Here is a 24,274-nt window from a genome sequence, read left to right on the forward strand (position 1 = left end):
TAATAAATGTTAGTTTTTTTTCATAAGACTCACCTATTGAGACAAAGTGAGTTCAAAAATATATGACAGATTCTCTAAATACGTCTAGATCATACTCAAAAGATGAAAAATAAGTCTTCGAATTTAGACCTCAATTCTGCTAGGTACTTGACTTGTCTGCCAGAAGTTTACTTTGTGAGAGAGCGGTGGTTCAAAAATTCGTGGAGTTTATAAAATGTTGTACTTTTCATAGAAATTTTAAGAATACTAAGAGAAAAAAATGTATGTTGTCTGGGTCCGAAATTGTAATTATTTTTCATATACAATTGTGAATTTTTATCTTTTTTTTTTTTTATTGCAATTAGTAATTTTCTATGCGAAATACTACGATGTTCGACGATTTCCCACGATGTTCCACGTTTTTGTACAATTTCCTACAATTTTCGAATATTTTTTACAATTTTCAACAAACTGCATTTTATTGTGGTTTGGCGTGGAAATTAGTTCCACCAGGTTTTCTTCAAGTTTTTGGAAAGACAGGATATGACAGAAGTTGGCCCAAACCCAGCCCAATTAAAAAAACTTGTGAATTCTTCGAAGTGGTTGACTGGGTGTTGATTTTTTTGTGCTGTCTCATATGTTTTCGGGATATTTGGTACTTTTCCAGAGTTTTCTGAGTATTTGAAAAAATAAGGTACGGTACAAGTTAGCACAAGTTGAGCACAATCTATTTTATTTCTAGTTTTTTTTTTTTAAATTCTTATCTTACATGTTTTTGTTAATGGTGATGTACGGACTTGTTCAAAAAAACGATGTAAGGCACAAGTTAGTACAATCTAACACCATATTTTTTTTCAGACATCTCATAAGTGCTGGCCTTATTAGATTTTCGATTTTTGCGATTTTTTGGAAAACTGTTGAAGTTAGGAGTGGTGGGTCAATGGAACAAGTTAACACGTATTCACTACAACTCACCACAATTTTATAATTATTATTTTCAAAAAGTGCCAGGTCAACTTCACACATACATAATCGTTTCGAAGTAATTATGTGGATTGTTAGAAAAAAGTTGTTAATTTGGAAATTATTAATTTGGAAATGGTAATTCTTTTTCAGGAAAAATGGTGCTAGGTTTGGAGATTGGAAGAGACATAATAGACACCTCGCAGTCTGGGGCCTTGCTGAATGAAAATCCCGTCAGACAATCGAGGCGAATAGCGCAGCTTAAAATTAAGGAGGAGGCTGACAGAAGGCGAATAGAAGAAGAAACGTTGTGCGAACTGAAAGAGAAGAAGGATCGAGACTCGGTTAACCAGAAAAAAAGAAAAAAGCAAAAGGTATGAGAATAACTTTAGTTGGTTTGTTTATTTTCAGTCTCTTGATTTCTAGTTTAATGTTTGCTAAGTTTTAATTTATGAAATTCCTTAGCCTGAGAGTGAGGAAGAAGTTTCGTTTAAAGAGATCGTCGAGAGAGAAACAAAGCCTAAGAAAAAGCATAAGACGAAAATAAAGAAGAAGAAAACTGAGTCAAAATTTGATGAAACGAATCCTTGGCGCAGTTCGTCTGGTTCTAGCACCGAAGACGAAGACGATCACGATGAGGACGACGATGAGGAGGAAGAAGCAGAAAGCGAGGGCTCTGTACTTTTTAAAAGTGATCACGAATTTTCACCCGAAAGCGATCTCGAAAAAGACGAAGAATCGGAACCATTGAGAAGAGCTAGAACGGCCCAGAAAGGTGAAAATAACATCCAAAGCTTATTTCAAAACTTTTCTGTTATATTCATCGAATCAATTCACGAAGATAAAAATTGTAATCGACGTTTTCAGCCCAAAGTGACGACGAAGAAGCAGACGATGAATATGCGTGTCAAAAATGTGGCAAAGCTGATCACCCTGAGTGGATTTTATTGTGCGATACATGTGACAAGGGCTGGCACTGTTCCTGTCTGAGACCAGCTCTTATGCTCATACCAGAGGGCGATTGGTTCTGTCCTCCGTGTCAACACGTAAGTTGAACATTGAGTCTAGTTTCTTTTACAGTCTTCGTAAACATGTTTCACTCCATGAATACTTACATTGAAAAACATTTTTAATTGATAGAATTTACTGGTGCTTAAACTGCAAGAGAACTTGAAGAAATATGATAAGTACACGAAGAGACACGAGAACGAGTTGTTGCGAAAGAAGAGACTGGCCTATGTTGGCATCAGTTTGGACAATGTTCTGCACAGAAACGAGACCCAGAAATCATCCAGAGCATCAAGCCAAGAGTCTGATAATGGTAAGAGCGATAAAAATCTGTGTGATTACTTGGGAATTTGAAACTTCAAAGCGTCGTTCAGATTAACATGAGTTAGATCGTAAGAATAATAATTTGAACTGTCACATTTCAGAATCCTCATCCTCAGCTTCGTCGTCGAGCTCCGGGAGCTCGAGTAGTGAAGACAGCCAACCTGTTTACCAACTCCGAGAACGACGTTGTGCAAATACTTACAAGTTTAATGAGTACGATGAGATGATAAATGCTGCAATTCAAGATGAGGTAGAAGCTGTTCGAGGAGCTGGAAATCAGGGTAGAGGAAAAGATATAGCTACTATTGTAAATGCTGAAAAAGAAGAGGCGCAAGTAAGTTTGCATTTTTTAGATTATTCTCCGTGTAATAGAAGTAGAAATAAATAATTTATCTGATATTCGTTAGGCTGAGGCTTTTAAGAAGAATCAACTAGAAGGAGATGAGGATGAGACGGACGACAGAAAGCTTGAAAAAGAAAGTGATGAGGATTATAAAGCCGAAAGAGATGAAGATTTAGATGACGACGACGATGAGGACGATAAGCCAAAAGTATCGGCGAGGAAGATACTTTCTAGAAAAAAGCATCGTAAGCTGAACAGCTTGGACACCAGCAGTGAGGATGATCCGGAAAGTGACGAGGACTTCAAAGGTTCAGTTTCAGACGAGGAAGATGATCTTGATGATCAGGGATCGTCTTCTGATGAAAGTAGCTTCGCTGATGCTAGGAGGCAACGGGGTCGAAGAGGTGGAGCTCCTGTTAGGCGGTCGACAAGAGCTAGAATGACTCGATACGACGAAGATTTTAGTATGTATTAATAAAAAAAAAAGAAACTGCATCTTGAAATGGGCTATCAAATTTTTGCCGCTCCTTCGTGAAACTATAATTTATATAATTTATGTTTTTAGTAAACGACGATAGCGAAGATAGTGATAAACCTAAAAAAAAGAAGTCACGGTCTATATGGGAGGAGTCGGAAAGTGAAGAAAGCGATAATTCTTGGAGACAAAGAAAGAAACGGTAAGTTTTAATTTGTGTTTAAAAATTAGAATGTGATTGTCTCTGGAGATCAGAATAGAACAAGTTTTTTAATGAGAAATCAATTGGGAAATGAATTATCCAGCAGGAGTAAAACGACGCCAATACCGAAATCGAGGTCGTCAAACAAATCGAAACCTAAAAAAAAGAGTAAGAAGAAGCGCATCATCGAATCTGACAACCAAAGTGAAAATGATGAAGAAAACAAACCTGGCACACATATTAATGAGTCTGACGGAGCAGAGGAGATCCAGTCGGTTCTAGATCAAGAACAAGTAAGTGAAAACGAGGAGAAGAGGATTTTGTGCGATCAGGATGGCGTTAAAACTGAAGAAAAAATCGAGGGAAATCAGGAGAATGAACAAAAAGATGGTATTCCTATGGTTTTGATGGATGCTGAGAAACTTGCCAAGAAAAAAAAGGTTTGAAGAGTGCATGAATTGTATTTTTTTGAAAACGAAATATCTTACTATTGGCGATACAGAAGACTATTTTAAATTTTTCAGGAAAGTATACCTAAACGGAAGAAGACTCCACCCATAAGACGAAAGGTAAAAACTTGTCACTTGAAATGACTATTTTTCATCGAAAAACTGATATACCTATAATTGAAATTTGATTTTCACAAAGAGTTTCATGCTTCAATGAAACTTCGTGGGTAAAATTGTTTCATTTTTCGCAGATCATTTATGGTGGACTTTCGGATAGTTATCCAAAACAGGAAGAAGAAACACTAGGCAGACGAACACGGGGCAAGAAAATTAATTACCAAGAAGATATGGCGTCTGATAGTGAAGAGGTAATATATCATATGTTTAATAAGTGAATATTCAGGTCCACAGTTGTAAAAAGAGTTAAAGTATTGGCGTTCGAGTTGAAAAGTATTTGAAAATGTTGTAATATACAGGATTTAAACGAGGTATTATGCTGACTAGTCCGTGGGAGGCAATTTAGGGACACCCTGTATAGACAAATTCATAATCTTGATTAATGGCCAGAATGAAACTTGACGAGCCATCTATTGGCCAGCGATAGTTTTGCGTATCGAGACGAGCTCGCGCGGGACCGTTTGCGCCAAGATTCAATCTAACCCTCTCTACTCCTGGACTCCTTGTTAATAGGACATGCCGCACTGTTCATTATGTAAATAGACATTATACTCTAATAAACTACTTTAATATTAATTGCATAAAACCACACTCTCTCTTTTATATCCACATGGTAGCAGAGCGTGGTTTTCCGTGGTATCTCCGTGATTTGTGGTTCAAATTTAAAGTAAAAGAATATACGCGCAACCAAGAAGATGAAATGTTAATTTAACTAAAAATGGAAAGAACTGTGAAATAAGTGATGAAGCGCGAGTATAGATCAAATTCATTTTGAAGTAAAACACATGTTTTCGTGGATAAAACAGATAGTGAATCAAGAACACGAATTAAAAGTCAAAGATATTAAGTTAGAAAATCAAACAAGAAATCAAATTCGTCAAGTGTATTTGGAAAAAGCTAAGAAAGTTGTTATTCTGAAAATTTAATATACGAAAATATAAGTATGAGTGAATGGAAAATGGCTAAGCAAGTTAAGATGGAAGATATTATGATACCCATTTTTGATGGGGCAAATTATTTAAGTTGGAAAATAAGAATAATGTTATAACTGGAATACAAAAGGTGTAAAGATCCAGCAGTTTGTAATATCACCAATAAGTTTAAAAATAAAGAAGAAGATTGGATAGAAATGGATTTAAAAGCAAGAACGCTCATAGTCAGCTCAATCTCTGATAAACAATTAGAATACGTTGGTGAATGCAAAACAGCATTTAGAAATGATGACAAGATTTGATAAAATGTATACGACACAATCAACAGCACTGCAAATAATGTGCAGAGGAAAAATCGATGATATTAGATTGACATATTACCAGTCAATGGAAGAATTTTTTGTAGAGTTTGAAAAATTAACAAATGAATTTCAAGCAGCTGGAGGAAAGATAGACGAATCAGAAAAAATGAGATATTTGATCAAAGCTTTGCCAGAAGAGCAAAGAACCGTTGATTACTTGAAGTTCAAAATAAAGGAGAAGAATTTGAATTCGAACGACAAAAACAATAAAAGCAATGTCAGCACATTTGGTGCAAAAACACAAGATAAGTGCTACAACTGTGGTATACCAGGTCATCACAAGAAAGACTGTAAAAAGGGACAACACAACAACAGAGGCAGGGGTACTCAAGTCAATCAAGGACAGCGAAGTCATCAGCGAGGCTATTACAGAGGTGGAAATCACCGAGGTCGAGGCAGAGGACAAAGTCAATCCAGAGAAGACTATTCCAGCAATCAACAAGGCAACTACTCATCGGAGACTTGGTCAACAGAGGTATGCAAATCAAAAGTAGCGGACTACAACTCAACAGAGAAAAACTTAGATATTATAAAATGAGACACGTAAATCATGTAACAAGTTTCAACGAAAATTATACCGAAATAAGTTGGTTACTAGATAGTGGTTGTACAGACCATATTATAAAAAATTATAAATTCTTTTATGATTATGTGGATTTGAAAATTCCAATTGATGTTAAAATGCCAGATGGAAAAAATTTGAAAGCTACAAAAATTGGAAATATTAAAATTTTTTTAAAAAATTATTATAATCAGGTACAAATTGATTTAAAGAATGTATATTACGTTGAAGGCATAAGACAAAATTTATAAAGTTTTTCTAAGATAACAACAAATTATACAATACTAGCTAAAAATGAAAGTGCCAAAATTTATAATGAATCAAGACAGTTAGTAGCTGTTGCAAACAAAGTAGATAATTTATACACTTTGAAAAGTTTTATTTCAAAAGGAAAAAATAATACAACGTATGTAAATTCCATAAAAATTACTGATAAAGAGAAATGGCATAGAGCATTAGGTCATGTAAATTTTCAATATTTAAACAAATTAGTGAAGGAAAAATTAGCTGATGGATTACCGAATAAAATCGAAAGCACTGATATGAAATGTGCAAATTGTATAGAGAGCAAAATGCCTAATGTACCATTTGAAAATAACAGAACAAAAACTAGTGAAATCCTAGAACTAATTCATACAGATCTAAATGGTCCACATAGCACGATTGGCTACAGTGGAGGAAAATATTTTTTAACATTTGTAGATGATTATAGTAAATGCACAAGAATCTTTTGTATTAAAAATAAATCAGAAACAGCGAGTTGTTTAAAAGAATTCGTAAATTTGGTAGAAAATAAATTTAATAAAAAAATAAAGAAATTACGCTGTGATAATGGCAAAGAATTCTTAAATCGCGAAATTTATGATTTTGTTAGATCCAAAGGAATTGAATTGTTACCATGTCCACCCTACATCCATGAATTAAATAGAGTAGCGGAAAGATATAATAGATCTGCAATGGACATAGATAGATGTCTAATGCGAGAAGCCAAAATACATAGAAGGTATTGGCCAGAAATTATGAAAACAGTAGCATATTTAAAAAATCGTACAATTGCAAATACGGAGGAGAATAAAACTCCCTATGAAATATTTTTTTAAAAAAAACCAAATGTAAAAAATTTGAAAATTTATGGAAGTCGAGTTTTTGTTAGAATTCCGGAAGCTTTAAGAAAAAGTAAATGGGACGACAAAGCACAATTAGGCGTACTAGTAGGATATATTGAAAATGGATATAGAGTTCTAGTAAATAATAGAGTAATCAATGCTAGACATGTACAAATTGTTGAAGAAAATACTAAAATAATATGTTTGGAAAAACTTGATGAAGAAAGCGATAACGATTCGGAAAATAGCGAATCTAAAATCTCAGATCAGGAAGCGGTTGGAATCAATGAAAATGATTCAAATGAAAACAATCCCTTACTTTCTACTCATCCTCTCGAGGAAAGTAGAAGTAATAGAACTAGAATTAATTCAAATCAAAATGATATTCAAAGTGAAAGTGATGAAAATGCAACAGTAAAAAGAACATCACACAGAAATAAAAGTCCTATAAACAGGTACGGAAATCCTGTATCATATTTTATTTATGTTCATTATGTTGATGCAAATGTACCAAATACTTTCGAGGAGGCGTTAAACTCCAGTGATAGTAAAAAATGGAAAATAGCAATGGATTCTGAAATAGATAGTTTAAAGAAAAATAATACATGGAAAATTGTTGAAAGACCAAAAGATAAAAAAGTAATTGATGTCAAATGGGTCTATAAAAGGAAAGATAATAATGTTTATAAAGCAAGATTAGTTGCAAGAGGATTCCAACAAAGGGAATACACTGAAAATGTTTATTCACCGGTGGGTCGAATGCAAACATTGAAAATTTTATTGTCATACAGTTGCAAAAATAATCTATTTATTGAACAAATGGATGTTGAAACAGCCTTTTTAAATGGCGATGTAAAATCAGAAGTGTATATAAACGAACCAAAAGGTTACGAAACAGGGGACAATAAAGTTTGTAAATTGCAAAAGGCACTCTATGGTCTAAAAGAAAGTTCAAGAGCTTGGTATAACTGTTTCAATCAGTTTATCGAAAAATTAAATTTTGTAAGAAGTAATTATAATTACTGTTTATATGTGAAAAATACAAGCAAAGATCCAATATATATATTAGTATTTGTAGATGATCTTTTGATCTGTTGCAAAGATAAAAAAGAAGTAAACAAAGTTAAAGCTAGTCTAATGGAAAAATTTGTAATGAAAGATTTAGGAATGATTAAAAATTATATCGGAATAAATATTGATTATAACAAAGATAAGGGTAAAATGACTTTAAGTCAAGGAACATATATTGAATCATTGGCTGTAAAATACAATTTAGAAAATTCTAAGTTATACGATACTCCAATGGAGACAAATCTTAAATTAGAACAAGCAAATGAAATCAATGAAAATATAAAATATAGAAATTTAATCGGCGAATTATTGTATATCAGCACAGGCACAAGGCCAGATATAGCTTTCAGTGTAAACTATTTGAGTCGATATCAAAGTTGTTTCGACCAAACACATTTCAAATATGCAATGAGAATTCTAAAGTATTTGTATAAGACCAAAGGTTTAAAACTAACATATTACAATAATATAAATTGTGAAATATTAGATTGCATGGTAGATTCTGATTACGCAGGAGATAATGTAGATAGAAAATCTACAACTGGTTTTGTAATAAGATTATATGGAAACTTGTTTTTCTGGAAAACTCATAAACAGAGTACAGTAACAAAATGTTCAACTTTTGCAGAATATACTGCTATGTCAGAAGCAGCAACAGAAATATTGTTCGTTAGAAATTTGTTAAGCGAAATGTTTAATGTAAAGTTTGATAAACCGATAAAAATATATGAAGATAGTTCAGGCGCAATTGCGATAGCAAAGTTTGGAAATTTTACAAAAAACTCAAAGCACATCGAGGTGCAATATCATTATATAAATGAAAATTATGAAAATGGAGTAATTGACATTGTAAAAATAGAGTCAAATTCAAATATAGCGGATATGCTAACTAAGAGTCTAGATAAGATAAAATTTATAAAGAATCGAGAAGAACTCAGAGTGATTTAAAAGTTCCAAAGTAATGCTAATTATGTTAGAATCAAGATTATAAATTTAAGGAGGCGTGTCGTAATATATAGACAAATTCATAATCTTGATTAGTGAACAGAATGAAACTTGACGAGCCATCTATTGGCCAGTGATAGTTTTGCGTAGCGAGACGAGCTCGCGCGGGACCGTACGCGCCAAAATTCAATCTAACCCTCTCTACTCCTGGACTGCTTGTTAATAGGACATGCCCCACTGTTCATTATGTAAATAGACATTATACTCTAATAAACTACTTTAATATTAATTGCATCAAACCACACTCCCTCTTTTATATCCACAGAAAAAACTTGAAAAAAAATTTCGACGAGTGATTGGTAAACCTTTGATTAATTCTGTTTCTGATTAAATTGTTTTAGGAATTAAAAAAGGCTTTGAAAAAAACTGAAGAGAGCGAGGATGAGTTTGTCAATGAAGTCGAGGAGTTGAACGAGGAAGCTGAGAAGGATTCAGACTCAGGTGCGATACCTATTCATAGTAAACCTTCCCATGGTAAAGAATAAATAGTTATCGGTGCTTGAACTGAAGAGAAAAAATAAGAAAGAGAATGAATTTAATGGTATTACCAAGGACCATGTATTGATCATTTTTACAGGTGATATATACTCTCCGAAAAAAGAAGCTCCAAAGATAAAGGGAAAATCACCGAAGGGTAAGAAACCGAGAAAAAGTAAAAGTCCCGCGGCAACGAAAATGAACCCAGCAAACGAGCATGATGCCACTCCAAAAGCCAAAAGAAAGCCGGGTCCAAAACCCGGGAGTAAAAACAAGCCGAAGTCACAGAAAATGATGACCCTGCCGTTCAACAATCCAAGAAGCGGAGGCGAGGAGGGCGACGTCACCGAGGAAGGGTCGCTGGCAGGTCTTGGTACCGAGGAATTCGCTGAGCTGGACGAGGAGCAGCTAGATCAAATGATGATGATGGAAGACGAGGAATACGGTAAACGGCAGCTGGAGCTGGCTGCGATAGAGATCGCGAAAAAGAAGAAGGAGGAGCGGGAGGCGAAGAAGCTGGAAAAAGCCCGTTTAAAGGCCTTGGAGATACTGGCGGCTGAAAGACAGAGGGATCCGAATGCCCCAGAAGGCACAGACGGCGAAGCGCCGAAAAAGAAGAAACGTGGACGACGCAGTAAGGCTGAGATTCTCGCCGAACAAATGAGGAGAGACGGGGCGCCAAACTTGTCCATTGAATCAACGTCTCCAAACGTGACTGCCATTCTTTCACCCAGCGTGGCGCTGACCCCAACGACCAGCGTGACTCCGATCTCCTCGCCTAGTGTCACGACTCCAAATCTGGCTCCGAATATGTCGTCTTTTTTGAGCCCTAATCCCGGCATGAATTTGGCTCCTAATCTAACCCCGACATTGGTCGCTAATATGAGTCCCATCGCAACACCGGAGGCGCAAAAGATTCCCGAAAATCTTTGTCCTGTAGTCATCGGACCGGATACTCATGCTTTCAGTCCCGAAGGTATGCTCGTAAAGCCGAAACGTCGGGGCCGCGGAAAGGGGAAAAAAACTCTTGCTCTGGAGGCCGCGAGAGCGGCAGAAGCTGCGGCGAAGGGCATCGATCACATATCGGGTTTCGGGACGGATTCCAACCCCGAAATGAAGTCCGACGATCCCAATATCCTGCCGACTCCTGGTAGCAGCACGTCCGGTTCCGCGCCCTCGACACCGCCGGCGAGCATCACGGTTGTTCAGCAAGGGACGCCTTCGAGTCAAAATCAGGCGCCGCCGCCAAACGTCAGTATTCAATCCAGCCAGAGTTACCCATCGATGTCACCCGTTCAGCAGCAGCAATCACAGCAGCCGCAGTCCTCGGTGATAACTAGGATGCTTCAGTCGCAGCCGGTATCGGCTAGTCCCCAGTCATTTGCAGCGGCGGCCGCTGCTATGGGTCACAAGTACTTTGGTACCTCGAACACAGCTGGAAATATAATGGGCGTTCCCCGAGCTGGTTTCGACATCCAACCACGTGGCAGGATCACACTGCCTTACGGGCAACCTGGCCAGTCTCCGATGCCTCCACACTTTGCCGCTGTCAGGTCAGGCACGCCGCCGATGAGGATGCGAGTTCCCGGTCCACAGATGTACCACACACCTCATCACCCAATGGACCCTTCGCCTTCTGGCGGAGGGCCGATTTCCATCAGCAGCAGCAGGGACCGAAGTTCGCCACTGGGATCAGGATCAGGTTCGGCGATGATTCCTCCAGCAGCTGGGAGTCCATTGACCAAGGGCGGACCTACACCTCCACCTCCGCCGCCCTACGCTAGGGGCGTACCGCCGATGGGAAGATTCCCTGAGGGTTCCCCAATGGGCGGACCGAGGCACCAGATGCCGCCGTTCGCCAATGCCACTGCAACTAATCACGGTATGCAGCAACCTTCACCACCGCCCAATCGCGCGACAGGGAATTTCTCACCCTATCATCCACCGCCTCCTCCAACTTATCATTACGGTGCTTATCCTCCGCCACCACCCATGACTACGGCTGACGACGCGGCAGCTTATCAGGGCTCCCCGTATCCTACGGAACATTTTTCTACGCCTGCTGAAAATCCTGCACCTATACAACCACCCCCTCCTCCTCAAGCACAGGCACCGCCGCACACTCATACGCATCCACCTCATACGACACATCCTCATACTCACTCTCATCCTCACCCTCATGCCGGCGAAACCGGCGGACCTGGTGGTAATAAACAGTTTGACGAAGAGGGTAGCGGGGAATTTGGAGGTTTGGTGTCTTACTTTAGTAGCCAGAGAGAGGACGATCTCGACTCGTAGCACGAGTGAATACTTGGCCGATCCTGAATCGTTATCAGCGGTAACGTTATTGGTTTTCGCACGCTTTGCCGATGACGATGAGCGTTCGATATAAGTAACAGGGTGACAGGGCATGGGTCACGCGTTGTTTCAGTAATTATTTACATTTGAAGAATAAAATATTCTTTTGCTACGTTGCCTCAAAAGGCAAAAGTGATTTGTTCCTTGTTTTGTTTTTATCTGATTATTTTCCTGGTTAATTCTATACAGAGTGTAGCCATGCGTAGAAAGATAATAACTGAAAATAAAAACCAATGATCAACATTGAAGTAAAAACGTATTTTAAGAACTTGTGTAATTCTGAGGCAACAATGTTATTAATATTTGAAACTCGTGCGTAACGCATGTATCGATTGAAGTGCTTGATGAAAGAGAAACGAATACAATCCTATGGGTGAGGCTAAGGTTTAAGAAGTTATTCGAATTCTAGGGAAAAGCAAACAAACGGTGCTTGTTAATAGCTTAATGAATCCATTCGCGAATTCTCGGATAAAGCGAAACAGAGAAAAAGGGGGAGAAAAAGAGGGAGAAATAAAAGTTAAATTTATTGAACAGGGAAAGTGCAGATTTTTTTTATAGATGACGTGATTTAGCAGCTGACGATGGGAAATAGATCTGACGTGAAGAACTTTCTATCTGTATGAAATGCTTAGAGGAGAAAAAAATAAATAAAAATGAAATATTAATGAAAGGAATTTAATAAAGAAAAGAGAAAAAGAAAAAAAATCAAGAATTTAAATACATATAGAGTTTGCCCTCTACCCCCGTTGTAGAAGGATGATATATATCTTTTACAGATGAAACACAATTTATTTATAAAAAAAGACGAAGAAGAGAAAGAAATGAAAATAATTTTATTGTCGCGAGAACCAGTTTATTATTATTAAAAAAATGATATGATATAAAAATAAATAATTAATAAAATGAAATAAATAAATATAACCGGCTAATAGGTCCGTTATTTATCCGTTATAATGTATATATGTAAATACGGCGAGTCTTTAGATTATTATATTATATGTACATGTACTATAGTACATAGTCAGGCAAAGGAACGAAAAAGAAAATCATAAACCATAAGTGCAGAGGGGCACAAATGTAATATTTAAACTGAAAAATCGAAATGAGAGATAAAAATTTGAGAAGAAATTAAATAGAACATTACGAAAACAAAAAGAGGATACATGAAAAACCCGGACAATTTGAACGAAATAATATCCGATTGATAATAAATTAACAAATGGTGTGAAGACTACTATTATTATAATTATTTATAAACGAATTAAGATTCTATGATAGGGCAGTATATTGTATTTTACAAGATTTTACTTGATAATTATTATGAGAGGATGAAAAAAAGAAATAATAATAATATTAACTATAATTATAATAATTAATTATGTCATTAGTGGGATTTATGCAGCAGAAATCATGTATCTGTTTAGTTATCACAAGTACACGCATACCTACCTAACTATGAATAGAAGTTATATATATAAAGATAAATGAAAGATATTACATTATTATACATTATAGAGTTAGCTGCTTGGAATAGTTTTCCTTTACTTCTAACGTTAACAATTCACAAAAAAGGATTTAAACAAAGCACGGAAAAATAAAAAAAACAGAAAAATTTGGCGATGTGACGATATAATCAAATGTATGATTGCCAATAATTTTATTATTTTTACACGCATCAGACGATACCTTCATCTTAGTTCATTATTACAAACATATAATCTGTTTTTCTTTAACGCCAATAGCAAATCTTCAATTCGTCACCATACATAAATACATACATAGAGGTAACAGGCAGTTCACCTCTGGAATACATTTCAAGGATAATTTTAACATATTTTTTTTCTTTTCCAGTGTCTCGAAGTTGACATTGGTTTCGTAACGTTGACTTTTCATCTTACACAAATTGGTATTTCAATTGAGAAGCGTGCATTGAATTGACACAGGTCAAGAAGCATCCTTTTAATGAACCGTATCAACAATTTTAATCCTTCGTTGATCAGATGCTCCATTCTTTAAATTCACTTCAATGTTAACCCGCTTCTTTGGGATTTAGGTTACAATAACGTAAAATACAACCATAAAATTTATATCAAATGCGAAGAAAAAAATATCTTCTTGAAGTGTATTCTGTAAGGACAAAAGGCTAATTAAGAGACTTGCTAAGATGTTTTTGTTTTGGTATGGGTCTAAACCAAACATCATTATATTACATGTGTAGACTAAATACAAAACATTTTGTAATAAAACTCAATATATTAAAATAAAGTATATAATGTTCACTTTCCATGACCTACTTGGTTGATGTGTGTGATTGTGATAATGTGGGTGACTTTTAACAAAATTTCTGTATTTGATATAATCATAACAAGTTGTCGTTTACATTTTCTGAATTTTAGAAAGCTCGTTTGCAAGCAAATATAATTTAATACTTTTGTTGTTCACGGCTGATATCATATGTGTGCAGGAGAATATTATTTCCAGTACATTACATACAGTATTTCAAATGATTTCAAAGTAGAAACAGGCTTCATACAATTTTTGAAATTTTTTCTATTCATTATTGCACCGATTTTGTGAACTAAATAATGTTGACACTTTTTTGGACGGAAACATTTTTATATTGACTCAAATTTGCTGGGCAATTTGCATCATTGTGTTGTGTAAAATTTGGATATAATCAGATGGAACTCTGTTTGTAATCAAGATCAGCTCACCACTACAATATATGGGTGTGAAATTTTTGTATATTATCAAGTATTTTTTAATAAATTAAATTTTTCGTTTTGAAATATTAAAAAAAAATGGAACTGCTGGAGTTATACAACGACTGCTACATTGGAGATTGAGGGGTGTTATTTTTCAGGATGAAAATTACCGCGAGAAAGTTGAACGAACCCCATTTAAAAATGCGATGATTGATTGGTTTTGACAGTTTGAGAAATATTGCTCAACCAATGAAAAGTCTTTGACTCGATAGCGTCGCAGCGACAGTGGCACCATCTGTGTTTTTGTGATTACCGATATCTATAGCACCGAAGTTAGCTGACAGCACGAAGTATGTAATACTATTACTTCGTGGCTGACAGCTCGGGAGGTAGGTTGGTGACGTTTGTGTGTTGTGTGGGAGAATAATAATGTGTGCGCTGCCAGACGCGAATTGAACGTTTGAAAATACTGATGTAGATCGATGTGTAACTTACGGTAATAAATTGTTGAAGATAAGTCATTGTTGAAATGGAGCTGTTCCGTACTGATACGCATTTCATATTCGTCAAAGAGCAGCACAGCCTGTGGTGTGACAAGTTGACTGGTGAATTTACTGCTAGATCAGGTAAGTGAAATGATATGCTTCTCATTTTTCTTTGTTCTATTTTCATAATTTTCATGTATTGCTGATGACAATTATGCGGTGGGCTAGTTTCAAGTCCATCTCATAATTTCGTTATCAAGTTATTCCGGTATATGCTTTTGTTAGTGGGCGTCGTATGTCATTTTTTTTCAAATCAAAACAGTGACATACTGATAATCGACCATCGTCATTTTTTTTTTTTTTTTTTACAATTATTATCTATTATTCTACTTGACGAAAGTCTTTCATATTATTTGGTGACTGTTATTAACGAATCAATTGATCGACCGCAAGATAATTCGGATGGGCGGAAATTAAATTATGAACACTAAGACTGAAAGTAACATGACAAGACCAAAAATATGAGCATTCTCATCTATTCTTATATATTCATTTTTGACACGAATTTGCATACGTTTTGTTACTTCAAAATATCCTGAAGCTTCTGGAACATGTGATGAATCCTTAACAAATGTGATTCGCTTTATTCAGACTGGGAATGGGCGACAGCCGTTGATCCGGAATGTCTTGGTACATTCTACGGAGTAATGGGAAAAATCGAACAGGCTTCTGTTTTGGACTCTCGTATAATGTTGATAAAGGAGGTTGAACCTGTTGGCGAGCTTCACGGCGGGCACGTCGTTTTCAAGATCAAGTCAGTTGCGTTTTTGCCACTAGGAATTGACAGTACAGACATCGGCCTACTGCCTTGCAAGAAGCATCAAAATTTACCGCGAAAAAAAGGCCAGGGAGGACTGTTCGACATACCGCAAAAAGCCAGCTTTGCAAAGACCTGGGGCTCCATCAAGAGCGCAACAAACACGATAAAAAACACAACACAGCAAGCTGCCGCCTTGGCTACGTCACAGGTGAAAGTTTTTTAGTGACACACACTTGATTGCACCTCTTCGATTCCTTAAAATTTAGCAATGTATTGTTTATTTACTGTATGTATATGAATTCAGGTGAAAAGTACCGTGATTAAGAGAAGTAGCAGCAAAGAGAGGGAAAAATTTGAAAAACGTATACTCGATGAGCTCAGCAAAATATTTATGGAAACAGATTCTTTCTTCTTTTGTCGAACTGGCGACATCACCAATACTCTTCAGAGACAGTCTGCACAAAGGGAGCTAGGCAAGGGTAGCTGTGACAGGAGCAAACCACTCTGGCAAAGAGTTGATGACAGATTTTTTTGGAACAAGCACATGCTTCAGGACATCATCAACTTAAACGTAAGCCAAAATTTTAAGAATAACGATAACGTTAAACTAAATTTTTTTCACCTATAAATCACAGATTCAGATTCCTGAAGATTCTTACGTTGAGAAATTTTCAGAGTGAAAAGGCAGACTGTTGGATATTGCCCATTATCCAAGGCTATGTGCAAATCGAGCAGTGCAAGGTCGAGATCGGTTATGACTGTCAGCAACAGTTCGAGATTTTCAATCTTGCAATTATATCCAGAAGAAGCAGATTCAGAGCTGGAACCAGGTGGGTGCATTGAAACTTATCTTCGTGCGGAAAAAATTGCTACTAAGAAAATTGTAACCACATAAGTTTTTTTAATTTTATAAAGATATAAACGTCGCGGCGTAGACGATGAGGGAAAGTGTGCTAATTACGTTGAAACGGAACAAATGGTTTGGTATCACGATCATCAAGTATCCTTTGTACAGGTGCGTGGAAGTGTTCCTGTATTCTGGTCGCAACCAGGATACAAGTACAGGCCGCCACCCAGAATAGATAAAGGTACGTTTGAAGGACAGTTTTCAGAGTTCTATTTGAAGCGTTTCCAGAAGAAAAATCCACATGGTATAGCAAATACCGCTTTAAAACTGTTAAAATTTCAGCTGACCATTGATTTTCTGTTTCAAAGGAGAGGCTGAGACACAAGTTGCGTTTGAGAAACATTTCAAAGACGAGCTTTCTCTCTATGGGCCAATTTGTGTAATAAATCTGGTCGAACAAACTGGGAAAGAAAAAATTATATGGGAGGCTTACAGCAATCATCTTTTGATGTTTGATCATCCTGATTTGACCTACGCTACATTTGACTTTCACGAATACTGGTGAGGCAAATTTCTGAGCTAAATTTGAACTTTAGAAAACACAAGAAGGACATCAATTATTAATATTTGATTGCAGTCGAGGAATGCATTTCGAAAACGTATCAATACTCATCGGTTCATTGGCTAATATCATATCGGAAATGGGATACTGCTGGCGAGACAAGCAGGGCACAATTTGCACCCAGACAGGCACGTTTCGCGTTAACTGCATAGACTGCCTGGACAGGACAAACGTTGTTCAAACCGCCTTGGGAAAGGCGGTCATGGAAATGCAATTTACAAAGCTGGGATTAATACCACCGGAAGGAACACTACCCGCCAATATTCGTCAGACCTTTCAGCTACTCTGGGCAAACAACGGTGACATTATAAGTAAACAGTACGCCGGCACCAACGCTCTCAAGGTTTGTTCCAAGTCTTGAAATCGTTCAAAACTTTTCTACAAAAATGCCAAAACCGTGAATTGAAACTTAACTTTTTATCCTGTAGGGTGATTACACCAGGACTGGGGAAAGAAAGTTCACTGGACTGATGAAGGATGGAATGAACTCTGCGAACAGGTAATTCGGTATGGTGAAGCAAACTATTCGATTCACCCAAGTTGATAGCTGAGATCAGTTCTCATTTTGATTAACACGATTATTGCACGCTCAATCTCTGTTTTGTCTCCTTTGTTTCCTTACCTGTCGACGAAATCACCTGTTACCGAAATTTTCCCGTAGATATTTTCAACAACACTTTAAGGATGACCTGCGTCAGGCAGCTATTGACATCCTCCTAGGCTATCCAATCCTCATTGACGAACTCAAGAGAGATTGGTCTGACTACTTAGACATCATTGACAATTGCAGTCGCGAATTAATACCCATACAACCGCCACCCATAGAGTTAATCATCGCCAATTGGCCAGAATTTTTATACGCTAACGCCATGTACCACTTAGGCAGGTGCGTTCATTACACATTTTGAATAATTCTCACGAAAAAGCATTTATCGTATTCCTCTTTCTCTCTCACTCGCTCTCTGTCTCTCTCTCTCTTTCACACTCAGTCTTTCTCCCTTTGAAACGTTTTTACCTATTCAGTACCTCGCTATTTACTTATTGATTATGACGATCTTAAGTAAAGTCTTTTGTCCAATGCATGTTTCCAACTAAGCTTAATGTCACAAATTAAACACGAAAAGTCAATTTACTATTACAAAAACATACGCAAGAACATCATATAAATTACGATCAGATTTCACACTTGAATTAAATTTTTCCTTCAACCAACGTTTACGTTCCATTTGTTGTGTTACTGTCGTAAAAATATCAGTTGATGATTTGTTTCAATGTGCGAGGATTCACGTTCCTTTCCTGTTGAATAATTTCAACTGTAAAAATGCTGTTTCAGATACTATTTGAATCGATTCAAAGATGTCTACAGGCAGGCGACAATTGACATGATGTTAGGAAATGCAGTTTCCGAAGAAATATTCCAGGAACGAAATGACGAAGAAGATAATGCAGCAACCGCCGATCATGTTAAGTTGCTTATTGAGGACTGCAAAAAACTTCTTATCCCAGATCCAGAATTTATTCTTGGAAGTTGGGGACTCATAGACGCAGACCCGGTGTAAGTTTCACATCGACTTATATTCAAACTTCGACTTCTAGCTGTGCGATTTTTTTTTCTATGATAAATATTTGCGAAAATTGATGTACTTGTAGAACTGGCGACCCTACGGAAACTGACATGGATACGATACTTATCCTTACGCGGGATAGCTACTACGTTGCTGACTACGACGATCAGATTGATAAGGTGACGAACTACCAGCGGGTATCATTGGCTGACATTACACAAGTCGAGTTTGGCCAGCCTGAGAACACTGTTTCGCTGTTTAAGAATAAACAACACCACTGTGTACGAATTAGTTACAAGGTGAATGGCGAAGTGGGCTTTTTTCACATGTTTCGATCAACAAATCTGAGGTTCTTCAACAACATGGCTGTAGTGATAAAAACCGAAGAGGAAACTGTAGGTGAGATTTACGTACCTTTTACTGTTTGGTTTTTTTTTCTGACCAATTTATCAGTATTTTGTTATCTTCGAACAAGATTGAACCATCATTCACTAATTTTACAGAATCTCTAAGGGCCATCTGCGAGGCGATATCTGTTGCAATGGAGATCGCCGAGTTACCCAATATTCCTGTTGCTATGAACGTCATGCTGGACAGACGACGAAGCAAATTAGTACACTCAAAGGGCTCTACTGGACTCTTGGACATCTCATCGCTTCCGGAATTAACGAGGAACGTGTCCGAGACGCAATTGTTAGCTCTAAAAAGTGCAGGTAAGAAGCGGTGTTTGTAAAATTACATGCTTGCAGTTTCCTGCCAATACCCTTTATTTCATGGTAAAAATATCGAGACTTAGTAAGGAGATTCTCCTCGATAACTGGAGTACTCAATGGATTGGCGATGCCTGAAAATGATGAAGATCTAATAGAAACACTTAAGGAGACACTGAGATCCTCTCTTTGTGACTATCTTTTGAATCGCTGACAAAGTATTAAAAAATTGATCACAATTTTTTTTCGCAATCTCCGTATCAAATATATATTCTAACATAGTATTATAAGCTGATGTACACTTCATTTCATCATGTGCCTGTTCGTTGAAAAATTCAGGGACAAAAGCTCTGAGCAACATGACTGAGCAATTCAGTAAACTGAATAAACTGAGTCACAGTTTCAACGCGAAGAGGCCGATAGATATAGCGAAAAGCTTGGAACGAAAACTGGACGGATCCTCATCTAAGCCCATTTTCACTGTGGGAAATCGTGACATAGAGGGAAATTCGAACAGGAAATCGATCAATAGTAACAGCAGCAGTGAGGATGACGCGAACGCTGAAGTTTCTCCCGATCAGATTCAGTCGAAGAATCGGGACCAGAGTTTTGTACGGGATCAGAGACTTCCGGAAGCCTACATGCCGACGGTGGGAATTGTAATGGGAGTGAAGAACGAAGAAAAAAGCGGACACGGAAAAAAACAGGCCAACGAATCGTTGGGTAGAAATGTTCACAGCGCTTCTTATCTGGAGGAAAATCCTGACGTGGAGCCAATCGTAGACAGACTGAACCTTATATCGACGTCAAAGTCCGGAGCGAGTACGCTGAGTCCTTCGCCACAGAAAACTGCCGCCAACACACCCGAGATTACGATTCAGGCTGTCGGCGAAGGTTGCATTGAAGACAAGGAGAAAGTCACACCTCCCAACACTTTGAATCTTTCTAAAAACATCAGTCATTCGTCGGGTGAAGTCGACCACAACGCGATGCGCCAAAATTCCCCGGCTAACACTCTGTTCAATGATGAAACTCACAGTAGAATGCAGGATAAGAAGAGAGCGAACTCCGAGCAGGATTTGACCCTTAATATCACTTCGTCTCAGAGCGAATCGGCTCTCAAATCAATTCGAAGCAATATCGTAAATATCGCAAACGTTACCAGTCCTGTCGCAGTTTCGGCTAAAGATATTCTATCACCGTTCTCGAAGTTCGCTAAAGGCGTGCAAAACTTGGGAGCCAATCTGGACCCCAGAAAATTGAAACAGGGTCAGGCTGGTATGCCCAGAAATTTGTCCGACCATCACCTTGAGCAGCAACAGAGGCTGCGGGAGAGATGGGGGAAATGTAAGTCGAGGTTGATAGCTTTGTAAATTCTGAATTGAGATATGGAGCTGATTCGGCAATGCGGAGAGTTCAGAAATACATCGTGGGTATATTGCAAATATCGCATAGATCCGAGTTTTATCTAGAACTGCCTTACATTTCACGAGTGACGGAAAACCCAGGGAGGTAGAAAAATTCATATTTAACGCTGCTGATGAACTTTAAAGTTTGATTCTCGTTTTGAGAGAAAACTTTTCATCGAAAAATTGGTGCAATCGTCGGTAATAAATTTTACGCTGTAACGTAATTTGTAGTATCGTATAAAAAAAAAAAAAAATGGACAGAACGATGTAAAGAAATGAAGTTAAGTGTTAGAGATGATTATTGACCACTAGTTAGGGTAGTTCGGTTATTACTATTTATTGATACGTAACGTAACGGCCTTATTGACAGTAAGATCATTTGCGCTTTCCAATTAATCGTCCATAACGTTTTAGTGGTTTACTAATGCATATGGATTAGGTGTAAACTGATTAACATAAAAATTGTTCAATTTTCGTGCGAATTGATGTCCGTATCCAAAGTCGTATTTGTAGTTCTTTAAGAAAAGAAAAACAGCTTACACAAGTGCTCGCATGAAATGAACTTGCGTATGTCATAATAAGGCATTTACTGTCTATTTAGCAATAAAAGAAGCATGACAACGAAGTTTTAATGAAAAAAAAAAGAACCAAAAAAATTTACTATTTCAAGACGACAGTAAGACGCGTCGGTTACTTGTTAGGCTGAAATTTTACTCTCAAACTATTTATTTATCCCTTATCATATGCGATATTTTATTTATTTAATTCCACATTAAACCGCGTTGCTGAATTGGCTTGGTTATCAAATGTAAGGAGGTGAAGTAATCTTTTGATGTATACAATAGTTTTAGAAAATAGCCTGTAGATACACATATTTACAAGCGAAATACAAAGAGTCAATTCTTTCCTACGTGTGAATATTTTAGGGGGAACAAAAAAAAAAAAAAATGATTTCATATTTATTTTAAACGCACTTAGAGATTTTCTATAATTATATACGATGATATTTACCATGACTGTAGTAATTATACGTGTAACATTCCATTTACATTGGCTGTGGGCATTTTTCACGTCAAATCAACAATTCATTATGCAATTGTCAGCTCAGTCTCTGCAATTCTAAGAACAGACTTCTGACAATATTCGATAATTTGACTCGGAATATGCCTACTTCTAACTTCCATAGGACAGATTCAATCCAAATATAGATTTATAATCGAGTAATATCCATTGCAGAAATCTCAAACAATTAGATATTTACGATGGAAGTGCAAGGGAAATTGAATCAAGTTTACAATACTAGGTAGGAAATATCTTAAAAACTAGTACAGTGGCCAAATGAGATTACATTTAGCAGATATCCAATGATTGCAAAGACACGGAGATATTATTATGGATAATTTTTTTTCTTTTTAACATATACACGTATTTGAATCTACTTATATTATAATTGACGATTGAATTATGAATTAGTTTTGGCAAACGCTTTACATATTTATTAGTAAATATAATTATAAAATATTGTTTGTCGACTAGGAACAAATACATTCTTTGACATAACGTCAATGTCAGGTTATCTTTTTAACTTGATGCATCATTGAGGCTTGCAATTGATATTTTTACTAGATTGCAATTAGAATTGAGAGGGGGAGGAAATTACAGAAACCTTGTAGTCAATTATGTACATAACATATTATTACGCGCTCATATCGTTGCAGACAAAGTATTTGTATAGTCAAATTGCAAATTAACATACGATTGAGTAATTGAATTATGTAGCAAAGTATACATATAGTGATTTAGCAAAAGAGAACAATCACACGAGTCACACTCTGCAGTGAAATCTTTAAAACCCTGTGTCGTTAAGTTTTAATAGAATCTTATAAGAAAAAATCTTGAACCAAATACTAAATCGCTTCATTAAATTTTTAACAGAGCTTTGATAGATGATTCACAGCAATTCCTTTTCATTTCTCTATCCGTTTTTCATATCATTTAATTCGTAATCACACGTCGTGCAATTTGTCAGATCCATATTTATCATATTGAATTATAGATATTTATAATAGTTTGCTTTGATATATATTATTTTAACACGATTATTTTTCGAGAACTTTAAGTCACCGGGCAAGTTTTATATCACTGACGTACAAATAATTTTGCTTATTAAGAAAACAAAACGGAAAGACAAGAAAGAATTGATATTATAGTTTTGTCTCAATCACCGTAAATGTAATAATCGATAATCGAAGCTCTGGGTTTGGCATTATTAGGTATAGATTTATTCCATGTAAGCTGGCTGCCTGCATCATAACCAAGTATTATTATTGAGTTTAATTTAACTTAATTTAGATTGTAAAATAATGTAAAATCGTGCACTAATATGTAGCAGATCAGTATTAAAAATCTGTATCAATGTCGGTGTATTACAAGATTACAAATTCTATTATGCATATAGTGGAAAACGAAAAATGAAATTAAAACCGGTTCCTGAAAACCTACCAAAAAATTTTCTCTTCCATTCTTAACGATAATGGAAGATTGATTCTCTGTTTTTCTCAATTTCTTAAACCCACGAGGGGGAAAATTTTTGGTAATGTACGTCTCGAAATCGATTTTATTCACGTAAACTTTGTGCAAATATACGGCTACAAAATACAGAAACACACAGTATCTATGGATGTTGGACTGTTTTACCTTGCCTTTTTTTCGTATCTTACGTCGCTGAATTTTGTGTAGTCAAAAACGTTTTGAATTTTTACCGTGCCGCCGATATTACGGTAGATTTTACGACTCACATGCTGTTGCGATATGTGGCTTATGAGAGGGAATTTTATGAAATATCCCTTCTATAAGAATGTAAAAAAAAAAATATATATGGGATAGTAGCTCGTAAAATGTCTGTCAAACTACCAGTTTTTGTCTCTAATCGAATTGGCTTCTTTGCACTGTATTTTCAATTCAATCTAAGAAAATCCAATCTAAAAAATGTGTGCAAAAATCACTGTAGAATATCGTTAATTTGGTATCAGAAGTTTAACGAAGCCCACAATACGTTGGATACGGAGTATCAGCCCGAGAAATGGTCATTTTCCAACGGGATTACAGAATAATGAATCTTGCTCTTGATAAAATTAGGTTCTTAGACCATTTTATTCAAAAAATCGACACTGAAAGTAAACACGCTCTGCAAAATAAACCATTGTATTATGAAATGCCGTTTGAAGATGACCATTCATCGGGGCAATATGCTGTCACCAGCGTATTGTTGGCTTTATCAGACTTTTGACATGAAATTGTCAGTTTGAGAACGTCATT

At 36.6% G+C, this 24,274-nt stretch overlaps 2 protein-coding genes across 3 annotated transcripts in view; both read left to right on the forward strand.

Moving 5' to 3' along the window:
- The window catches only part of LOC124180689, a 25,322-nt gene extending 11,245 nt beyond the window's left edge, over positions 1-14,077 (forward strand). Inside the window, exons 5-17 of the mRNA XM_046566435.1 lie at positions 1,096-1,316; positions 1,408-1,717; positions 1,810-1,988; positions 2,083-2,263; positions 2,376-2,608; positions 2,682-3,081; positions 3,183-3,294; positions 3,398-3,734; positions 3,819-3,863; positions 3,995-4,111; positions 5,105-5,689; positions 9,300-9,399; positions 9,536-14,077. Of these exons, the coding sequence (XP_046422391.1) occupies positions 1,096-1,316; positions 1,408-1,717; positions 1,810-1,988; positions 2,083-2,263; positions 2,376-2,608; positions 2,682-3,081; positions 3,183-3,294; positions 3,398-3,734; positions 3,819-3,863; positions 3,995-4,111; positions 5,105-5,689; positions 9,300-9,399; positions 9,536-11,733 (5,018 nt within the window). The 3' untranslated portion in view covers positions 11,734-14,077. The remainder of the gene's footprint in view (positions 1-1,095; positions 1,317-1,407; positions 1,718-1,809; positions 1,989-2,082; positions 2,264-2,375; positions 2,609-2,681; positions 3,082-3,182; positions 3,295-3,397; positions 3,735-3,818; positions 3,864-3,994; positions 4,112-5,104; positions 5,690-9,299; positions 9,400-9,535) is intronic.
- A 773-nt stretch (positions 14,078-14,850) lies between these two features.
- LOC124179839 (phosphatidylinositide phosphatase SAC2) lies at positions 14,851-23,637 on the forward strand. Of its 2 annotated transcripts, XM_046564640.1 has the most exons (13): positions 14,851-15,124; positions 15,635-16,011; positions 16,108-16,374; positions 16,479-16,633; positions 16,719-16,891; positions 17,019-17,211; positions 17,288-17,615; positions 17,701-17,771; positions 17,934-18,158; positions 18,606-18,827; positions 18,923-19,236; positions 19,341-19,550; positions 19,887-23,637. In XM_046564640.1, exons 1-13 carry the CDS (start codon positions 15,028-15,030, stop codon positions 20,918-20,920), a joined length of 3,666 nt encoding a protein of 1,221 aa, XP_046420596.1. In that variant the 5' UTR covers positions 14,851-15,027; the 3' UTR covers positions 20,921-23,637. The 2 variants fall into 2 exon arrangements, with proteins under 2 accessions (XP_046420596.1, XP_046420597.1); XM_046564641.1 differs by lacking the exon at positions 17,934-18,158 and having other exon boundaries at positions 14,852-15,124.
- The last annotated feature ends 637 nt before the right edge of the window (positions 23,638-24,274 follow it).

The sequence above is a fragment of the Neodiprion fabricii genome, chromosome 4 (genome assembly GCF_021155785.1).
Source record: "Neodiprion fabricii isolate iyNeoFabr1 chromosome 4, iyNeoFabr1.1, whole genome shotgun sequence".
Lineage (NCBI taxonomy): Eukaryota > Metazoa > Arthropoda > Insecta > Hymenoptera > Diprionidae > Neodiprion > Neodiprion fabricii.